The following is a 22929-nucleotide window of genomic DNA, read 5'->3' as shown; positions in this document are numbered from 1 at the left end:
GTGAGGAGCGAGGAAGGTGTGAGGTAAATGAACGAGTTAGGGTGTTGGGGGATGAGGAAGTACCAAGCAGGAGGAGATGGGACGTACAGCGGGAGAATGGGGCGATCAGGTTGCCGACGATGGCCCACACAGTGAGGTTGGGAAGTGGGGCGGGGTGGCGGTGGCGACCCTCACGTTCAGAGAGTGGCGGTGGCGTTGGGAAGTCCTGAGGTGGTGGTGGGGGATCCTGGGGCGGTGGTTGAGGGTTGGTATGGTGGCCGCCACCACACTGGAGGCAGGCACAAGAACAAGCCTGCCACGCACAAACCCGACCACTCAACACCACCAACATCGTAAACACTAGCTTGATGCACATGTCTCCCACAACAATCTCCTCAGTTCGTACATAGACGTAAATTTATAATCTTTTTCAAACCTTATCTATATTTTCTCTCAATAACAACTGTGGTTGAATAACATCACTAAGTGAAGAGACGGCAGAAAAAATAAAAATAAACACTAACATTAATCAATAAAATAAGAATTCTTCAGCCTGTTATTCAAACTGCAGATAACGTCACTCTATTACATACCTTTTCACACACAATACGGCATCATTTGTGTCACTTATGATGCATTGACATCACAGCCCCAACATCCACAGTTAAGCCCCACAGACCACTACTTGTTTTTTCACTTTTACCCCTACCAAATGCTATTTAACGTAGTTTGTCCCCCTCCCAATCTACCTCACCAGTTGTTCTAGCTTTCCCAATCATCACTGCCTCATTTGTAGGAACCTTAGAAAAGTCCCATCATATTATGAGACAATGGAGATGTTTGGATGAAGGCTAACAAAGTATCCTGGCATCTCTGGAGCATTACAGCCCCCCAGGTGTGACCAACCATTAGAGCTGACCAGGAGAAGTGCTGGCAGGCCGCGGTGAATCACAGATCAGTAAAACTGGTGGAATCATGTCAAGTGGCACACTGTAGTGCAGCCTTCAGTGCATTACATCTGGCCAGGACTGATCGCAAGCGGCCAGTAGTATGTGCAGCTGTCCCTAGTGCAACGCCACTTTCCGCATACATACACCAAACACACATGCACGACATGCGGGAATCAAGTTGTGTGTCGCAGCGGACAAGGGAGGGAGGGAGGGACCAGAGCCGACACGAGTGGCAGACTGACTGGGTATTGGACAGCCGGCCTCCGTCCACAGACCCAGACACCGAACACCATCCACCTCCCCCACATTCCCTAACCGCATGTCATTCCACTAACACTTAGGAACACGAAAGTATATCCATTTATAATGAGAACTGCTAGGTCCACAGTGTCAACATATACCCACTTATAAGATCATCTTCAGCGTTCTCAACACGAATACACCTCCTCATGTCACCCTACCACAACAGCTAATACATTGCCATAACAAGCGATACACACCACAACAAGCGATACACTGCTACAACATCCAATACACTACCACAACAAACGATACACTGCCACAACATCCAATACACTATCACAACAAGTGATACACTGCCACAACATCCAATACATTATCACAACAAGCGATACCCTGCCACAACATCCAATACACTATCACAACAAGCAATACCCTGCCACAACATCCAATATTGCAACAACAGGCGATACACTGCCACAACAGCTAATACACCACCATAATCAATACAGTGCAGGTGTACACAGACGCGGCAGTAACTACAGCTGCCCACTCCCACTCTGACAATACAATAAGTTATAATGGTCTTACACTATTAGAGAAAAAAAATTAAGAAAAATATTTAAACTAGCTCTATTCAGCAGTGGACGAGACCATTACACTGTTGTGGGCACCCACTGTCCTCCCTGACCTGGGGCCCCTCACCTGACATGCCGTCCTACTGACACACACACATGCACCTGACCTTCCCAAACACCTCGCTAAGAACATGTGAGCACCAAGTACCTCAGACACTGGTGCTACCAGCACCCAACACCCACTCTCCACATGTGCACATAACACATGACACACCTGCCTGCACTTACTCACTCCTACACCATGAAAATCACACATGCCGGAGGAATTATCTCCAAGTACGTACCTCCTACACATGAGATCTTGCCATTAGGCTTGGGGTAGCCCATAGCGGCCACTGCAGGAGAATGTACAGCTATGAAAAAAACGAATCATGTGTGTGACAGCTTTGCCTGGTGTTACTGTGTGTGTGTGTGTGTGTGTGAAATGCAGACTGCCATTCAGAGGACACTGGTTATGACCCTGTTAAACAGCCACAACCACATGAAAACACACACACACACACACACACACACACACACACACACACCCTTGTTCTTATTCTGGTCTCGCTCATGTCATAGTCACAATGAGAACAAAGGCTACTGTGAGTCTCACTCTGGTGGTATGGGGCACTGACGGTACAATGTATGGTGGTACAGGACACCGATGGTACAATGTATGGTGGTACAGGGCACCAACGGTACGATGTATGGTGGTACAGGACACCGACGGTACAATGTATCGTGGTAGAGGGCACTAACGGTACAATATATGGTGGTATGGGGCACCGACGGTACGATGTATGGTGGTACGGGGCAACAACAATACAGACAAACCTACTACTTAGATCAGATCATTAATCTTGGAATGAGTACAACCAGACTCAATTCTAACATGTGAACCTAAGTTTACAGAGAAGGAAACTCTTGAAAAGAAAAACTATTCTTAATAAGAAAGCGCCGTCTGTAGGCGTAATAACCTCATTGGTGGCTTGATAAATCCCCTTAAATATGCATTAGTGATCCCTTTAATGCGGTAATCTAATCCTCAGGAACAGTATTGATCCCTTCAGTAATATTCCTTATTAATCACGATGCAAAATTGCCTCAGAGTTAAGTGACTTATCCGTAATAATGGACGACAACAACTACCAATCTGAAGATAACCAATTCACCTGAGTAATTACTATTTGTAATTACAATCTGTGTGGTACAGATAGTGAGTTTTAACTCGTATTACCTCGTGTCTTAACCTTGTTCATATGTACTGTCTTTATCCAAATGTGTATACACACATATATAACCCAACCCCTAGCCAGGTGCCCAGTCATCGACAATACCCGAGGGGAGGACGAAGACCTGGATTGGGTGTGAGCCGTCTGCTGTGCCCTGGATTCGAACCCACACGGGCCCGTGCTGACAACGTTAACCTCAATACTATACCTGGTATCATTATACTAACCTGGCGTGTGCCAAAGACATACAATATACTGACCTGGTGTGTGCTAAAGATATACATTACACTGGTGCCAGATGAAAATACGTACTGCAGACGCTCATGAGCACAACGATCATTAAGTGAGGTAAGCAGCCAAAAGGCATGATAATGAACCACTTGACCATGAGGAACCCTAGCCGACCATCCGCCCTAGCAGGAGTGTCCCAACATCCCGACGTGTGGCTATTCCTTTAATCCATTCCTCACGACGCGACGGTACGATCCTCGAGTACAATGATGTGGTCTCTGACCTTACCTCTGAGGGCCTGGTCAGAGGTCATCATCATACACAACGGTCCTTCCGATGCAATCAGAAAGACGTTGAGAAGACCACTGTAAACTACATAAACACTCAACTTGTGGTTCTAACCAGGTCTGTGAGGCCCGTGCCCAGCCGGGGAGGGTCCGTGTAGCGCGCACGCGGCACAACGAGCGGGTAACGAGGGCTGCTTCACGTGTCGCAGTTTCTCTCCAGTGATTATGAGTCGACACCGGTCACTAACAACAGAGCACGTGGGAAGGAGTGAGTCAGTCACCACACCTGCAGCGGCCGCCCCTTTCTCTCGCTGCCAGACACTTGCCCCGACACCTGTGCATCTGTGGCAGTGGGGGAAGAATGAGGGGGGTGGAGTAACCCAGTAAAACCTCCGAGGTATCCCGAGGGGCGCCTTTCCCCATCCCCGCCCCACTATGTAACTAAGCCACTACCATCAACATAGCTGCCACCCCGAGTGTATCACTGTCACTACCAACACCCATGCTGCGCCAATGGCACCACCATATTTCCCACCATCCCCATTGTGCCACAGCCAACACCACGTGGCACACACAGCCCCAGCAGATGTGTCGTCCTGCTCCTGAAGCGCTGGTCAGCGTGGTCGTCTGTGATGGCTGGTCGTCGACGCTCGCTCGCTCGTCATACGAATTAATCCAACATATCAAACAAGAGGCGATGCCCCTCACACCATCCAGATCACAACCCCACCACAACTGACTCCTTCCTCCCTCCTGGTGAAGTCTTGGGTTAGGTCTTTTAGCCCAAGAGCACCGGGCTAGGCCCAAAGCTGATGGGTTGGGTCGTTGGTCGACCATGTAGTTGGAAGCCACGTCCCGCAGGCATCCACAGCCTAGCTGGTCTAGTTCAAGTTGTGAATATTTATCTAAGGCACTTCTGTAATCCTCCACTACGCATCCCATGATGTTTCTGACGACCGCAGGTCGGGTTGTGAAGTCTCGGTCCCCGGATGTTTAAGGGGTTTTCTCTTTAAAAGCATATCGCACCTCTGGCTTTCAGAGGTGCTATCCGTTCACACTCTTCTATGCCTGTTTGTGCCACCAGCAAAGTGTTTCAGGTTGTAAGCTGGGGGCTGTCTTCTCTCGTCTGCGCTCAAGGGTGTACAGCCTCAGTGATTAGAGGTGTTCCCTAGCCGCCTTATACACACACAACCCCTCAGGTCCACAATCCGTGTCCTCCGCACTACGAACACCTCATCAAGAACTTCGTTTATTTTTCTCTTCTAACCAGATCTACGCCACAGGTGCAGTTGGTGCGTGTGTGTGTGCTCTGGCTGTACCACCTGGTGTGAGCTCAGACTAAGACAACAGAGCATAAATTACACTTTTAAAATCTGGCTTAATGACGCATATTTTCACCAACGCGGGCTGGCTAACTGGTGATGGTCCCTCCACCACACAACGGCCGAGAAATTCACAACCCAACCCGCACGACCTCACTCCATGAAGGAAGAAACAAAGCAGACCGAGAACCCCACCAGCTGACACCCCCCCCCCCCCCCCTCAAAGCCTCACGGTTCAAGAAATTGATTTCGAATCAAATCAAACAACCCTTAGGCACGTATCCTGCTGTGCCTGCTGAGTCACGAGAGGAGCAAGGCCCAGCTGGAGGGAGAGAGAGAGAGAGAGAGAGAGAGAGAGAGAGAGAGAGAGAGAGAGAGAGAGAGAGAGAGAGAGAGAGAGAATATGACCCAATACATTCACTCCAAAGGTGAGACTGTTAAGTCTGAGCCTTCCATTACACACAAGCAGCTGTTTGTCTCGAGATCCACCGAACCTTCACATGAGATATGTGTATACATTGGTTTCAATTTACAAACAAAACGTTTTCAACAATCACGTGAGACACACACACACACACACAGCACTCGACAAGCGGTCGGTTAATCCGACAGTCACATAAATCCAGCATTGGTTTCAAAACACTCACGTGCGCACACCTCGAATCATTAATATCATTCACAGTAAAAGAAAAAGAAATTGAGATGGTACATGTGTACACATTAATTACACAAGTGATGCCGCAGGCTACCTAACACCTGTGCCACTCTACGTCCTCTGTGAGTACTCTCCACCCCAGCCACGAGGGACCTAACACCTGCACGACCTGGGGCCCTCAGCCGGCTTCTCCGGGTGCCTCCGACCTCAGCCACGGGGAAACCCAACACCTGATGATCCCGAGAACGTCCGTGGTGCCATGTGGTGAAGTGGACCCGTCCGTGCTGCCATTGGTGGAATGGACGCGTCCGTGCAGCCATGTGGTGCAGTGGATGCGTCCGTGTAGCCATGTGGTGGAGCGGACGCGTCCGTGGTGTCATGTGGTGGAGTGGACGCGTCCGTGGTGTCATGTGGTGGAGTGGACGCGTCCGTGCAGCCATGTGGTGAAGTGGACGCGTCCGTGCAAGTGACGGGGTCAGCGATAACGTACATAATTGAAGGTAGCGGTGTGCGACAACATCAACATGCTCCATCAATACTGCCACAACCCTGCCTGCCTCTCACTACCACCACCACCACCTACCTCTCTCCCCAGCCACCACCCTCTATCCCCATACCACAACGACCATGGCTATCATGCCACCCACTTCTTAGAACCACACCATTCACCACACACACACACACACACACACACACACACACCAGCGAGCCACAACACAGAACCAGGCAGTGACCCACCCTGACCTACGTGACCTACTTGTGTGTATGTACCAAAATCTAGTGGAGTAAGGTATATAAAATACCGTTCAATTCTCTTCACCAACTAATATTACATTATAATAGTGACAGAAAATAATTACGCACAAACTATATCAAATTAATTTAGAGTTATACGGCATTATACAGGCGGAGACAAAGACGCGCTAGGATCCGTGTCGCACTCCGTGCGGCTGGCGGTAGAGAACAGTCTACGGGTTCCTCCACCCGCGTTTCATTTACAACTCCTTGTGTCGACCTGACTTGCCCGAGCCTCGTACATGTCATACCCTGCATCACAATCACCACCACGTACAGCATATATATATATATATATATATATATATATATATATATATATATATATATATATATATATTTTCTTTCGTACTATTCGCCATTTCCCGCGACTGGAGCTCAGCTCAGGCAGATTTTACTCCTACAAAAGTTGCAGCCATGACCCTCCTCTCTGTGTATTTAAATGGTTACCAAGTCTACAATAGTCACGGTGAAGGCTTGACATTATTTTTACGTGATGGCGTTATTCATGCCGCAGTTGCCTCCCTGACCGTTAATAACACCAGCACTATTAAGAGCGGGGTCAGCAGACATCGCAATTGCCGACCATCACACACACTTCCTTCTGTTATCTAGGGTAAGGTCCCACAACCGCCTGTGGGGAAGATGATCTCCCACACCATCGTAAAGTATAAGTAGGTTGCAGACCCAGCTGTGGGGGTCGAAGACCTCTCAAATCATCGTAAGTCTTATCAGTGACACAATCCGTCTGGCTTGTGTCCCTACATATCAGGCCAGTACTGAATTACTCACCTCTGAACCTGGCCAATCAAGCCGATCTCAAGTCACTCACAGTACTTGCTGGGTGGTTATATATACTTGCTGGAATGATGGTCAATTTATAACATGAAGCTTTTCCTTTTGTTTTAGTTTCCTTGCACAGTATACAACACCTCTCCTAAACCTCTAGCAACTTGCCCGACTTACCTACGATTATACCATGTTTTCATAACACGCACAACGCCACCAGTTGTTCTGCAGTCATGCCAGTTCCGTCAGCAGTACCAGAAACCCTCCTAGCAATACAACACAGCAGATCTTGTCCGTGCACGGTCGGGGCCATCATCGTCTGTGCCGCCGAAATCAAAAATCACATGACTGACGCACTCTAAACCTCACTCTTACGTCATGGACACACACCGCCATCTGAACATGACTGACGCACACTGTAATTCACTCCTGCATGACTTTAAGCACTTTGTAGGCAACCCTTGCATGAATGCATATTCTAAGTCACTTTTGCATGATTTGAGCCCACTGTAAGTCACTCTTGCATGACTTACGCAGTCTATTACGCCACCTCTGCATGAACAACATACTGTACATCACTCCTGCACGACTGAAACACTTTGTGTCACTACTGCATCACACACACACACACACACACACACACACACACACATGCTGTACGTCACTCCTGCATGAGTCACACAAAAACAATATTCGTCACCCCTGCATGACAGACAGACACAGATCATCAATCTTATCAATTGGAAAAATAAGCGCGTTTAATAAATCAAACATTTAATAAAATATAAATCAACTAAATAAATGAGCAATGTACAAAGCATATATCATTGGAACATGTACAGATTTGATGCTCAATACTCTGATTAATCGTTCAAAAATCCTCACAACAAGTTCGTTGACGACGACACACCAAAATAAAAGTGGAACATTGATACTATTTATTCATGTTTATTCTTCCTGACAATATGTTAATTACTCTGAGTGACGATCACACACACACACACACACACACACACACACACACACACACATATATATATATATATATATATATATATATATATATATATATATATATATATATATATATATATATATATACTTTTCAAGAACACATCTAAGAGAAACTGGTCAGACTTACATTAAGTCTAGCAAAATCATGAAATATAAACTTGGCGTGAACACAACCATTTGCACCACAAATACCCACTGACCACGACCTCTTGCACATGACGGACTGGACCACCGCAGACCTGAATCCCCGGGTGTGGTAAAGTCAAAGGTCATGCTATCATGCCGTCGTCCTTAAGGGGTTAAAGTGAGGCCTAGTGAGTCACAACGGGGATGACATTACTCGAGGGTGTGAGGAACGATTCTTCTTACATTGGCATCAAGCGTCACACGAACCTTCCAGCCTTCTGCTCTCACGGTCCTCCGCTTAATCCTGGCTGGAAGGTTCACAAATTCCTCAGTTCTGTTGTGTGGTCAGCTGGAACACTGAGAGAGGTGGTTTGTAGGGACTCTGAAGTATGAGGACAAGACAGGACAACGGGTGAGAAAACCTACCACCACTTTCTCGCACGGACACACCCAGCCTAGTAAGTACGATCGAAAGCGTACCGCAATGGAGGAGGCCATCTTATCATTGCCGACACCCTAACATTACTGTCACCTTCTAAATACTAGGATAGAAACGTTCCAACACAATCGATTGTAATTAACCTTTACAACTCTTGCAACGTTTTGTCGGGCGGTGTCATCAACAGCATCACCCCTCCTAAACACCCCCACCTCGCCTAATGATGTGGCTCATGATTACCACCAGTCCCACACCCACACATGCGTCTCCTCCAGCCACGATACAGCAATCGTCTCCTCAGCCCAACCCTACCACTACAAAGTCATCACTGATAAACAGCGGATCACACACTTTCAAATCATCTTAAACCTGCTACGAAATAAGCCATTCATGCAAATAATTTACGTAAAACGTCTTTTCCAGGTCTATGTTGTGTAAGAGACCATCGCATGCGACTCAGGTAGACAGTGTTATACTGTATCTCCCCAAGACTCACGTGTATATCACCTCCAACAAATACGTTTTCCTTTCAACAAAACATGCCCAACACCTGCCTACAACTTGCAACACCTTCCTATACTACCCAAAACACCTGCGTATCTGCAAACCGAGCTTCCGTCTACACTCGAAATGAACTGTCTCCACTTGTAATAAAACTAACTACCAATCGAGAACAATACAGTGGTATGCCCCCAAGCCATCTAACAACGTAAGAGAACGTTCGGTACCATAACACGTTTGTTTCATTTACAAGTTCACTTAACAGCAACACATACTACAATCGCTAACGGCATATCCAAACCTGCACAAAATTGGGGTTCATTACACCATGCAACTCAATGTGTCTTTTAAAGTGATTTATGGTGTGGACGACACAGGTTAACAAATGAAACACAAAAAATGTTTTGATAACGATTATATTGCACGTTCGAATCACATATACAACCCGCAACATTTGTTCTAAACTAAATGGGTGCACACGTTCTACAGCCCACAACAACTGTTCAAAACATTCCAGGTAAACAATAAACGCACACCAGGTAAACAATAAGCGCACAACACCTGTTCTACACCTCATATCACCACAGCAAATATTAATTCTTATCTACACAACATATATACTACACCCTACTACATGTGAACACCCGTCAGTGCGGACTGCTCGGAATACAACAGTTGTCAAGTGCAGTGCGGGTTGGGTTGGGTGGTGACAGGCGTCAGGTACCTGCCAGGGACATAGCCAACAGGTAACCAGACATGTCCTAAATTCCAAGTATACTCCAGGGCACGGACTGATGTAAACTAGGGAGACCAGAGCAGGCGGGCAATCAGCTGAGAGCCGGGCCGGCCCCGCCCCCTTGTGTTTAAACCCGGCGTGGGGCTCGCTCATTGGCCGGACGCCCGCCCGCCCGCTTGGTTCCCTGAAGCCGTGCACGCACGCACAATAACACCAGCACAAATTTATAACAAAGGAATTTGTTGGTATGCGTCATCTTCGCACGTAGAAGCAGGCCACACGCTTCTATATTTCTAAGCACACCTGCACGACAGGCATGTCAAATATTACGTCAATACACGATTTATTACTTTTAATTCGTCTGGCAAGTGAGTGGACCGAACTCCCCGCATTGCAGCATAATAAAGACCACAGTTTACAGAAATTAATAAGAGAAAAGCTGTGTAATAACAGTTATTATAATATGCATTATCATTATCATTATTATCATTACTATTAGTGATATCTGTGGGACGGAAGAGCAAATACCTGAAATTTACCATAACATCCATGTCGGTCTTGCCACTGGCCAGGGTAATGATCCACAGACAGTGCCTGGGTGTAGGTGCGATCCTCGGGTGGTGGAGGCGACTGTGACGCCCCTGGAGCTGCCAGGGAGCAGGGTGGGTGGGTGGAGAACCATCCACACTACACCCTCCACCTATACCACCAACATCCCCGTCCCAACATCGCTGTCCGCACTACAGCCACAACACCCGCTAACCCACCAACCTCAACACTACGACGCACTACCCACAACACGCACCCACCAGCCTCAACACTACGACGGAATACACTAGCAATACCTACACACCTGCCCGCAGTCTTAACATTACTGACGTAAATCATCCACAATACCCACCTATCAGTCACTCTCAACATGAGTGAAGTGACAAAATAACAACAAAAATTACAGGATAACGCATTTGTTAGACAATATATGCGAACACACACATTACCACAACACAACAGACCCACCACACACCACATCAACACAACACATTCATAATGAAACAAAATTACACCTAACAAACCTTCCACAACCACAACCAAAAAAAAATTCACCATTTAATGCGTTCTCCACACACCACACCCCAGGAGCTTCCCTCCTCCCCACACAAGCCTGGCACCTGTATAGCAATAGTGACCCCGCCCGAGGCGTCGGTGACGGAGGACGTCCTAAACGCACCCCACCCGACACCACCACCACCACCACCACCGGCAACTCTAACCCCATACATCACTGTCTTCGTACACCAACCAGCATCACTGCCGCCCTTCCGCCCACTCCTCTACCAGTACTCTCCACCCTCCCACCACGACCTATCCCCTGTTCAAACGTCTATCAACCATCCCTGGAAAGTCAGGTCTATCCCCGATCCCTTGGAGGGGGGTCAGGTCTATCCCCCGTTCATGAACATTTCCCCGCAACACAAACGCTTTTCTTACAAACCTTTCAAAGCAAAGCTGAGTTACAGAAAAAGGCTACAGGCTTTGAGTTTGTCCACCAGAAAACAAAGAGTCAGGAGAGAAGAGTCAGGAGTGACCTGATCACCCTCTAAATTCTTAAATCAGATCGCTGACGTCGGGTTCTTCCAGAGATGCGGGGCTACAGCAACCACAGAACATAACACAAAATTAAGAACTTTTGTTTTTTACAAAAAGAAAGTATAAAGAAGTATTTTCATAATTCAAATATTATGGATGAATGGAATAAGATGACTGAGCGCAAGGTTAATGCAGACACCATACAGAAATTTAAGCACTTGTATGAATGTTCAAGAGATGAGGCCCCACGAGTGTAGAACTCCCTCCCCGTACAGTATAAATGGGTGAAAAAAAATCAGAAACACACCAACATACACTTATACACCCCTATAAACACTAAGGCTGACCAACAAACACACACACACACTCTCTAGTGTTACTAGACATGTGGGGCACAAGTCTTTATGACTAAACCCTCTCACTTACCGGTCAGCAATACGTCACACCCCAACACCACTAGCCCATGATTACTGCAACATCCCCAGAAAATATCATAACTGATAGCATACTGGATGCAGGATACAAGCCAAACTCACCAAGGTGGCAATCTTTACCGCATCAGCTGATGTGTTAAACCTCACCCACGAGGCTATGTTTACCTTATCAGCTGATGTATCAGCCTTACCCACGTGGCAATGTTTACCTAGTCAGCTGATGCATCAGCCTTACCCACGTGGCAATGTTTACCTGGTCAGCTGATGATCCAGCTTCACCCACTTGGCAGTGTTTACCTGGTCAGCTGATGATCCAGCTTCACCCACTTGGCAGTGTTTACCTGATCAGCTGATGATCCAGCTCCACCCACGTGGCAGTGTTTACCTGATCAGCTGATGTGCCCGACTCATCCACGTGGCAATGTTTATCCGATCAGCTGACGCTTCAGTCTCACGGGGCAGTGTTTACCTGATCAGCTGATGTCAAACATATAAGCTATCTGATTCCAACGGCAACATTATCAGACACCTGCACAGCTAAATAACCATCAACTTTTTAACTAAACATAACAGTCCTCCCAACACATCCTTAATTCCCTCTTCACATTCCTGCCAATATATCCACCCCCCCCCCCCCCCCCCACCTTCGTTTCCTTACAGTCCCGCCAACACGTCCCTGATCCCCTCACACTCCTGCCAACACACATATCTCCCGCCTCCTCCTCCTCCTCAGGATGCACAACTCAACCACCCGTGTTTGTGGTCTCCGGTTTACAGTGTTATCAAGTGTGATGTGAATTTATGACCCGCGGCAGTGTCTCGCTTGAACTGACAAACCCAGCTAACAGTGTCTGGTCTGAGGTGACCATCCCAGCAATATGTTACCTAAGGTGACCACTCCAGCAGAGTTTATTGTGAGGAGCTGGAGTTTATTGTGAGGACATACAAGTACGAAAATATTGTTGTGAAAGCTTTATGGCCAAGTCAGTTTTGTGAGCTATATGACCATGTAAAGTCAGTTGTGTGAGCTTAATAACCAAGCAAAGTTCACTTAATGATGATCTGAGCAAGCAGCACTTACGCCGTCCGCTCACGTCTCATAAAAGCTTGTATTTTGAGCTTACAACTTAGAGGAGGATTCAAGCTGGGCCAGGGCTGGGTGGTCGTGGGAATCTCAGACTGTATAGGTGTCATTTCTTGGGACTTTGAATCATCCTTGATAAAAGCTGACTCTATCAGGAGTTGTAGATGCCTCAAACTGTACTCCTCTGGTCTTGTGCCGAGATGTGGGGGCTGGAAATCTTCCAAACCATTGTAAAGCAATACACAAAGTGAGGTAAGGTCCTAGACCCAGTTGCGGGGGTAGAAGGCCTCCAAAACCATCGTAAGTTAAAAAATAAACTGCGCGGATGGTGAGGTAGCAACAGCGCTGTTCCGTGTTGGGAGTACCTGAACACAGCGCTTCACTCAAGCATGCATGACCTATCTGTATTCCGCCCTCGCACCAAGCATGCAAGCAAACAAGCCAGCGAGCGAGCGCACCACGTGCTTTCACACATCCGTGAAAATGGCTTAAGGTGTTCTGGTCATGTGAGCCACGAGTGTGCCCTGGCGCGGGGACATACCAGGGCTGTATGTGTGTGTCTGTACCGCAGCACAGCAGAGTACCGGAATTACCCTTACCACGGGGGTCGACTATTAGACAGTAGGTCAAAAGAGGTGGGTTTCGGCAGGTAGGTCAGCAGAGGTGGGTTTCAGCAGGTAGATCAGCAGAGGTGAGTTTCAGCAGGTAGGTCAGTGGTGGCGGGCTTCAACACTCCGTTACCCAAACTAAACAAAGACATACACCAGAATAATATAATTACACTTGAACAACCCAGGCAAAAAGTAGCGTGTAAGGAATGGCAACACTGCCACTGTATACTGTTTGGCAGTCCCTCCCTCCACTTTCCCTGCCCGCTCCATTCTCCCTCCACGTGTCTCTTTACATTCTCCTTACACGTCCTGCCCACTCCACTCTTCCTGCACGTCCTGCCCCCTCCACTCTCCCTGCACGTCCTGCCCCCCTCCACTCTCCCTGCATGTCTGTCTCTCTCCAATCTCCCTGCACGTCCTGCCTCCCTCCATGTCCTACTCCCTGCACTCTCCCTCCACATCCTATATGTATGCGCGTGTTGGTGGCACATTTACTTGCATACCAATGTGTTGCAGAAGCGGTAATTGTGAATGCATGCACGTGTGTGTGTGTGTGTGTGTGTGTGTGTGTGTGTGTGTGTGTGTGTGATCGACGCAGGCATGGATGTGGCTGGTATGTAGATGGGGCTACCTAAGTCACCAGGTCGGTGAGACATAAATGGCCTCCTCCACCACAGGTGTGCAATATGCACGGGTGAGTGGCAACTACACTATAGGCAAGCCAGCAGTCAAAAAGCGGAGCCTGAGTAGGAAACAGCCCATGCTGAACCCCTGGGGTGGGTAAACAAGACGTTACGACCCGTGTGGAGGGCTGGCCTGGGCCTCACCTCGCCCTTCAGGACCAAGTCAGAGGCAAGGCTACCACATCCAAGGGTCGCAGCAGTACTGTCAATGCTTATGGATTGCACCAGCCTACTCGAGGCGGTGCCGGTCGCGTGTGCAACACTGCAGCCGCAGCCGGTGACCAAAAGCCTTAGTCTGCTACACACAAACACACACACGCACACCTGCTTCCCTGCTGAGGTTGGTGCTACCACGTGCAGCCAGGATCCTCATCTTTAAAAAGGGACTCAATCAAGGCACAGTGATGGTGTGCAGTGTACAGCCGCCTCATGCACACTCACATGGCTCCCTAGCACTTGACGCATACCTTACGAGGACTTAGTAGGCCATCTAGCCCCACAGCTGGGTATGGGACCTTACTTCACCTTACCTTACGTACACCTGACGATGGCTTTGGTGGAGGCGGAGGCCCTTAAGCCTGTCTAATGCACCGTCCACATCGGTCGCGACCCTTTGTAAATTTTACAGTACAGACCACAGTGCGTCTTACGGCTCCTGACAGTGTAACCAGTAACTCTGGAGCGTTGAACATTAAAAAAAAAAACTCACTCCACGAACCAGAGTTAACATTTTCACACAGTCTGCCATGCCTGTCTCACCAGGACGAACAGGCATGGTAAAAACTTTATCCACAGCCACTACCCCTGGAGGCGCCCCAGGTACAGCAAAACTACACTGTAAACATCCGCAGCTCAGACAAGTTTACTAAACTGACAGCTTCCGCTCCATCGTAATCACTTTGCTCACTCCACCACACATACATCAACCCAAGTGTAAAGCTGAAAAACGTCCAAATAAGCGAGTTAACGCTGTAGTATCTGTATTCTTTATGTGGTGACCTGCATGGTGGGCCAGGGTGGTGACCTGCATGGTGGGCCAGGGTGGTGACCTGCATGGTGGGCCAGGGTGGTGACCTGCATGGCGGGCCAGGGTGGTGACCTGCATGGTGGGCCAGGGTGGTGACCTGCATGGTGGGCCAGGGTGGTGGCCTGCATGGTAGGCCAGGGTGGTGACCTGCATGGTGGGCCAGGGTGGCGGAATCGTGCAATATTGATCTAGCAACACCTCGTGACAACATCCTGGCCACAACACGTGCCACACCCTGAATGAAGCACCGCATCATAACCCTACACCAGTCAACCATATTGCCCTCACAACACCCCCACACCCAACTACTACACTAACTAAAACAAAGCTACACAAAATAAGCCACGCCACCTGAACAACCTGACTCCCTTAGAATTTCACAAGGACCCATGTTCGAGTCGCGGGGCGGGCATTCGGCTCAGCCAACCTAGCTGTTTCTCCCGCCTTCCCTCAGGGAATGGTCGATTAAGGAGCACCTGGTAACAGTGTGATTAATACAAGTATTTGTGATTACTATTTGCATGATACGGGGAGAGACTTTTACACCCGTGTTGCCCCTTCTCTGAAACTTGCATGCATGTACCATGTCTTTACTCCAAAGCATGTATATGTACATATATGTACACATATGTACATACACCCCAACCTAAGACAGGTACTCCAATTAGCAACCAATCCTGTGGGGAGGATGATCCAGTGAGAATGATTGTGGGTCGTTCCCAGGATTCGAACCCTGGCGAGCCCGTGATGACTCGCGTTCATCAACACTAACCACTGCACCACGGAAGTGTGTGTGTGTGTGTGTGTGTGTGTGTGTGTGTGTGTTTCATTACAGGTATGCGGTTAAATCAAGGAAGTATTCAAGAGTACATCTGGCCATCATCTGGTTTCAAAATAAAGCATTTTCTTTCTTTGACTGATGATGATTGCACCTGAGTACATACATCAAGGTGGCTGGCTGTTTCCAAGCCAAATCATGCCTTGGAATACTGTCCGTGAGGCCCAGCGCTGCCCTGCATGGCTGAGGAAAACAGTCAGGAGGCGAGAGAGAGAGAGAGAGAGAGAGAGAGAGAGAGAGAGAGAGAGAGAGAGAGAGAGAGAGAGAGAGAGAGAGAGAGGATATCTCTGAACATATTCATTGGAAAAAAAAAAGTTGGGGACACAACTTCCAGGCCTGAGGGTGGGGCAGGGGCATGAGCCAGGTCCAGTCTTCATATCATAACACTATCTTCGTTCATCTCACATCTTGGTTCCCCATCAACGTGAATGCCATACGATGCCACCTCACACGCGTCCCCTGGCACACCAGCCTGCTCTACACAGTGCTGGCAACTCTACCAGTGCATACAACCATGTCCGGCAACTGTGGCAAAGGAAGCTGCCATAATTCATCAGACAAATACATAAACCTTTAACACTTCGGCTTATGATTATATTAGTAATGACATCTATGAACTACCTCTTTAATTATGACATCTATGAACTACCTCTTTAATTAAGGCATCTATGAACTGCCTCTTTAATTAAGACATCTATGAACTACCTCCTTAATTAAGACTTCTATGAACTACCTCTTTAATTAAGACATCTATGAACTACCTCTTTCATTAGCGTAGATCCTGCGTTTAAAACATCGTCGTCTTCCTAACAACAAGAAACCTGGCAATTACAGCATTGAAATTTTCAAAGACCTTTCCCAAGGTGTTCGCTCTGCTCAGGCAGGTCAATTACGCAAAATATGAGGGGAAAAAGACAGCAAATTTCGACCAAAACATCTAAAAAACTATTCGTCATTGTTACACTACGGGTACCTGAAGTTAATTACCAGTTGACAGTATAACAAACCAATTAACAAAGATTTACGATCAAGTATATACATAACTGTTTCACGGAACCGATGGCCTTGTGAGGAACTAATTACAGGGAATTAATTTATAAACAGAACTTAAAAGAAGAAAGTAAGGCGATGGCCTGTTAAACTTCTGCACGACCATTTAATATTCAACACGAGTAGGAACACAGCTCATCCTCCCAGTATTGACACACATTTCTAAACAAACATCTCCTTAAGGAAGTCGACATTTCTTTGTTCCTAACATATATCAAATCTGGAAGTGGTGGGTAGGAAGGAGCCTTCTACTGTACCATCTGTCTCCACCTAAACTGGCGGATGAGGAGAAGCCTTACGCTTTAGCGCCCCGTCTCCATCAAAGACACACGAACATACTTCCATCCTCCAGCACATAACCTGGTCTCGCACCATGGTAACTTGTTACCACATAAACCACCGCTCGTGTACACTGTACATACACGTTACTCGCGCGCACTGGCTTCCCTCAGTACTTACCTGCGATCATTAACACCCGAACCTCCTCCCACTACTAACCCGCAGCAGAACTTACCACCGGTGACATACACTACCTGGTTGTCCGTCCGACCTCACTCTATGCTGTACTTACCACAAGCGTCTGCCGATGATGGGGAACGCTCGGGGAGGAGGGAGGAGAGTGGTGAAGAGGGAGGGAGGGAGGGAGGGAGGGGAGTAGGGAAGGAGACGAGCGCGGGATGGGAGGTGTGGACTGAAGCTGTAGCCACGGGCGGCCAAGAAGCCCGACGCTGGGGGGGCCTGCTAGACCGTGGGATGTCGGGGACTGGGAACCGCACGTAAGGCAGAGGGTGTTGGAATGGTGGCACAGAGTGACAGGCATGGCACCTGTCAAGCACTGGATGGCAGGAGAGGTCAGAGGGAGGAGTGTAGGGGTGGGGGGGGGGGAGTTGACAAGTGGCTGGGGGAAGGATGTGGGTGGCAAGCGGGCAACCCTGGCGACGGCGTCGGCTTGGATGGCAAGCGCGGTGGTCTCACCTCTGGTGTTGGACTCGGTGCCGTGGAGCAGGATGGTGTAGTCGGTCTTTGGGTAGTACTGGTACACGCAGGAGTTGCACATGGTGGGCTGGAGGGCCCCAGTCAGGACCATCAGCACAGCCAGCACCGCCCCGGCCACCCAGCATGATGCCCTGCTTCTGGTGGGGCAGCATCCGCGGCAGGAAGAGGAGGGGACGACCCTCGGGGTCGGGTCGGGCCACTTCGACGTCATCGCCATTCTTAATGTCCATCACTCGACCTCCTCCTGGTGAACTGTGTTCCTAGTTCTGTACTTCCTCTAGTGTTCCCTCGCTGTAAGAAAATCACTTCCTCACCATCACCTTCAATACACACCTTCCTCACAATCCACACCTTCCTCACAATCCACACCTTCCTCACCATCAGCTTCCTCACAATCCACACCTTCCTCACCAAAAATCTAACAACCTGACACTTGCCATTGACTCCATCTTCTTATTTCTTCTGTTTTCTTTAATACAGTGGTTACAGGAGAGAGGGGAGAGGAACAGAGAGGGAGAGGAGCAGACAGTGGAAGGGACACTTTGTAATGGGAGAAAAGAATGAAGCGTCTACACAGGATCTAATCTTCATGAGGGTGATTTTCATGAAGTATCTTTGGTTCCCTCCCCGCACCTACCTGCCTCCCCCACACAACCCTACCTCCACCAGAGTCACTTGAAGTTCACATGTATGCAACAGCCAGACCAACTGCGTAACACACACACACACACACACACACACACACACACACACACACACATTAGTAAGACCAGCGCACACCAAAACTGACATGTGCACTGTATTACGCCGACACCATACCTGAGTGTATGTTTACCAATCCCTGGCGACACCTTACCTGGAGTCTGCCAGCATGTACACAGTACTACACGCGCGTCCTGTCCAACTCACACTGTGGGCCTCTCGTGTCCCCAGCACGACTGCTGCGGATCAAACTGTAACGTCTGCACAACACAATACAGCCAGACGAACAATTAAGTCTCGATAATTGTTGTTAAATAGGCCGGCGTGTTCTGCCGCGTGATCTCAACGGTTTATGTCTTAAACTGTGTCGTGCGCTAACACCACTCGATACTTTGCCTGGCGTCCTACCACTAGCATCACATATGTAAGCCACCACATACAGTGTCATGTGCACAACACATTGTGATAACTTGGCCCGTTACCATCACCCTTGGTGATGCCTTCGCTTGGTGCGTTCTCAACCCACCCTCACAGAGATGGTGGCCAAGCAAGACCTCTCGCCCTTCTCCCGGTCGACTCCCACACTGCTGCCAATCAGCACGCCAGGGGTTCTGTACACGTCAACGACCTGTGGCCAACTGGTCATGTGTCGCTGACGAAGATCAAGTATTCCAACGGTCATACGACCCGTGTGGTAACCCTTCACATCCCATGACCTCAGGGCTGGTTACCAGAGTGCCAGGAAAGGGGAAAGGCGAGCGAACCACTTCGAATCACGTCCAGGAGCGACTCGTTCGTTCCTCCGTCACCGCACCACACGCACACTCTCCACGCCACGCTGAGCCATGTGGTATGCGACACGTCTCAACGGTTGCATCACACTCAGCGACGTTCCCCTCATGCAGGCGGGGTAGGAGGGCGTCCGCAACGTAAGCACAATCCTGGTCTCTGCACATGGCCAGCTGGAATGCTGACGCTGCGTCTATGTGTCGGCATCACTGACGATGAGTGACAGGTTCACAACTTGTAAAATGCCGTCTATACTGGCACCCGTGTTTGAGTGTTCCTACTAGAGCCTCACCCCGCTCTCCCCAGGTGACTTAAGCCCTTCAGTAACACAATTTAATCCAAGAGTCATTAATAACACCAACGCAGTCATGGTAATCAAGGAGTTAATCACACGTTGTGGATTCTGATCGTCTTGTGCGTGAGCATCTTTCGATGACCTGGTCGCTGGTGACATCACGGGACCAAATCTAAACATCTTTAATAGAGTCAAGACGTCATCTTCTCTCCTCCATGATGAGCCAATCTACCGTTTCTATCCTCCGACTGTGACTCAGTTCTCTCAACTCCGGTGAGACGTCGTCGCTGCTCCTGTGATCCCTCTTTGTATTGCTCCTTTGTGCTCATCTTTACGAACGATGAATCGAGACTCCGAGGGAAGATTCTGGCGTAATATACGGCGTGAACTGTTTGCTGAACATTTCCTTCCCCACGTACGGGGACGTGATCAAACGTCTGCCACCAGTCTGTTTGTTTCCTTCACAATCCGGGTAAGGACGAGGCTCTGACGACAAGTGAGCACCAGCGTCCCTCCAGCACACAAATTCCTGCAGCTTATTTCAGCTAAAATAGATTCGTCTTGAGGCCTTACTTCACCGTGTCCCACCCTCTTGCCTTTGCACTGACGCGGGATGAATATCATCAAGAGTATAACCGACTAACTCTGGAGTTTGTTTGGGTTCCCTTGTAATCTGATGCAATATTCCGATTCTCATGACCATGACATCATCAGCAAACATTATCGCTGAGGAATCCAATCCTTTTGGCACGTTTACTGTCCCTACATGATGGCCAATCCCACTTTTTTCTTTATTCTTCACGTTTGTTTTCCTAAGTTTGGTCCTTCAGCTCTACCTGCTCCTTCTCGTGTACTGCCACTCCATCAGAATTCGTACATATCTGGCATTCCTAACGCTTTAACATTCTTGACCTGTCTGAGGCAATGACATGCCTGTTCTGTAATACTCACATTGATAATCCGGGAGGCACTGAGGAGCAATAAGGTAGACAACACTGATAATCCCTTACATTTACGGCTGGGTCCTGCACATCACGTTTTCTATTTATAGTTACGTCTTCTACAAGACGTTTTCCTTCGCGGCCGTTGCGTCCGTGAGGTCAGTAGAGCCATGATCTAGCTAATTCTTGGTTCGTGATGTCTGTCTCCCCAGATGAATTCCTCAAGACCGACAAATTAAACCTCTCCAGTGTGAGTGACGGCACAGCCCACGAATGCTATGACTTAACCCCTTGAGTACGATAACAGCCCATTGTTAAGGACGACCACTTAAGGAGAGACCTCGTTATGAAACGACGCAAACGAAAGAGACATTTCTACGGCACAGGAGCAGTGGATGAATGGAATCTATCAAACCGTCACACTGCCAGTCATACAATCGTAACAGCTTGACGGTTGAGTGTGTTCATGAGATGGTGCAAGAGGCACTAGACGTGACCCAGGAGCTAGGTGACGGAGGTCAGGCCCACGAGACGGTCACGTCGGAGGTTTGGTAACGAAGCGTTACCTCCTTCCCTAAGGACTGGTGGAGCGTCACGACACGTGTGCTGGTGACGCTTGTGTCGTCCCGAGTGACGCTGCTGGTGATCGTTGTTGTTATGGTTGGTGGTTGTGATTACTATTGTTGTTGTTGTTGTTGGTGGTGGTTGTGATTACTGTTGTTGTAGATGATGATGGTGGTGGTGTTTACAGGAGTTAGGAAATAACTTGTGGGTGACGAGTGTTGGGTGTGGGTGATCAAGGCTTGGGGGAAGGCTAGGCCAGACTTGGCTCGGCAGGATGCGTCACCACGGCTGGGACAGACGGCCGGACGGACGGACGAACGTCCTGGGGTAGCGTATCTCGCAGCCGCCCGCCCGCCCGGGGAGGTGATGACGAAAACCTCTATTTCAGCACACACGCTCCACCAGCCTGCCTGTCCCCCAGCATGGTGCAAGCTGGCCCAGAACTGTCCCTTACTGGGTTATAGCCTTCAATCCTAGCCTCGCTCTCCTTCCCTACCACCATCAACCCTTCCCTCCCATCATCAACCCTTCCCTCCCACCATCAACCCTTCCCTCCCATCATCAACCCTTCCCTCCCACCATCAACCCTTCCCTCCCATCATCAACCCTTCCCTACCACCATCAACGCTTCCCTCCCACCATCAACCCTTCCCTCCCACCATCAACCCTTCCCTACCACCATCAACCCTTCCCTCCCATCATCAACCCTTCCCTACCACCATCAACTCTTTCAGTCACAGGAGGGTGTGTGAGGAAGCCATTCAGGAAATACTGTGTCACTACTACTAACAGAGGACTGGCACTACTGTACCTACGTAAATACATACCTGCATCTCCACACACACACACACAGGTCAAGCTTAAGGGAGTGATAAGGGCGCCCCACAGGCCACTCGCGGTCCGTGTGTGCAGCCCCCTCCCCCTAGCGTTATCCTGGGGCAAACCCTCACCACCTGCTACCCATCCCTGACGCCCGGTAAGCAATGGTGCCCTGGACACACACACACACACACACACACACACACACACACACACACACAAACAGAAAAACACCCTCATCTAACCTCTGCATCATATCCTGCCCAGGGGGTTGGGGCTCGTCACTCCTCTGAGTCCCATATATGTTTTTATCTTTGTTCTGTCACAAAGATCAACTGGTCCCTGCATCTACCACAAACAGAGCATCGCCTTTAACAAGAACAAATATGCACTGAACACATCATCATACCACACAATGGAAGAACCTCAGTGACATCACAGATCCTTGACGAAGACACATCGTCATCGGGAACCACTCAATCTCCTCCCTTCCTACTAGCACACGTGCCTTACTCTCTTGGTCGAAGCTCCTCACTGCATTCAGTAACCTTCCATTTACCCAGTACGAGGCAAATTCCACAAACCCTCTCTTG

General features: G+C 48.8%; 1 protein-coding gene across 7 annotated transcripts in view; it reads right to left on the bottom strand.

The window, feature by feature from the left end:
* Positions 1-22929, bottom strand: part of Tmem131 (Transmembrane protein 131) — a 329859-nt gene that overhangs the window by 71793 nt on the left and 235137 nt on the right. For 3 of the 7 annotated variants that reach the window (XM_071682330.1, XM_071682328.1, XM_071682331.1), the window contains exon 2: positions 18206-18517. The exons of 2 other annotated variants lie outside the window; for them this stretch is intronic. In XM_071682330.1, coding sequence (XP_071538431.1) covers positions 18206-18443 — 238 coding nt within the window. In that variant the 5' untranslated portion in view covers positions 18444-18517. Of the gene's footprint in view, positions 1-87; positions 494-9904; positions 9954-18205; positions 18518-22929 lie in introns of those variants that run through there. 2 more of the 7 variants (XM_071682333.1, XM_071682329.1) reach the window with 2 other exon arrangements.

Source organism: Panulirus ornatus, chromosome 34 (genome assembly GCF_036320965.1).
Source record: "Panulirus ornatus isolate Po-2019 chromosome 34, ASM3632096v1, whole genome shotgun sequence".
Classification (NCBI taxonomy): Eukaryota; Metazoa; Arthropoda; class Malacostraca; order Decapoda; family Palinuridae; genus Panulirus; species Panulirus ornatus.
Note: the sequence above shows the minus strand (reverse complement) of the source record. Positions and strands in the feature narration are given on the sequence as shown.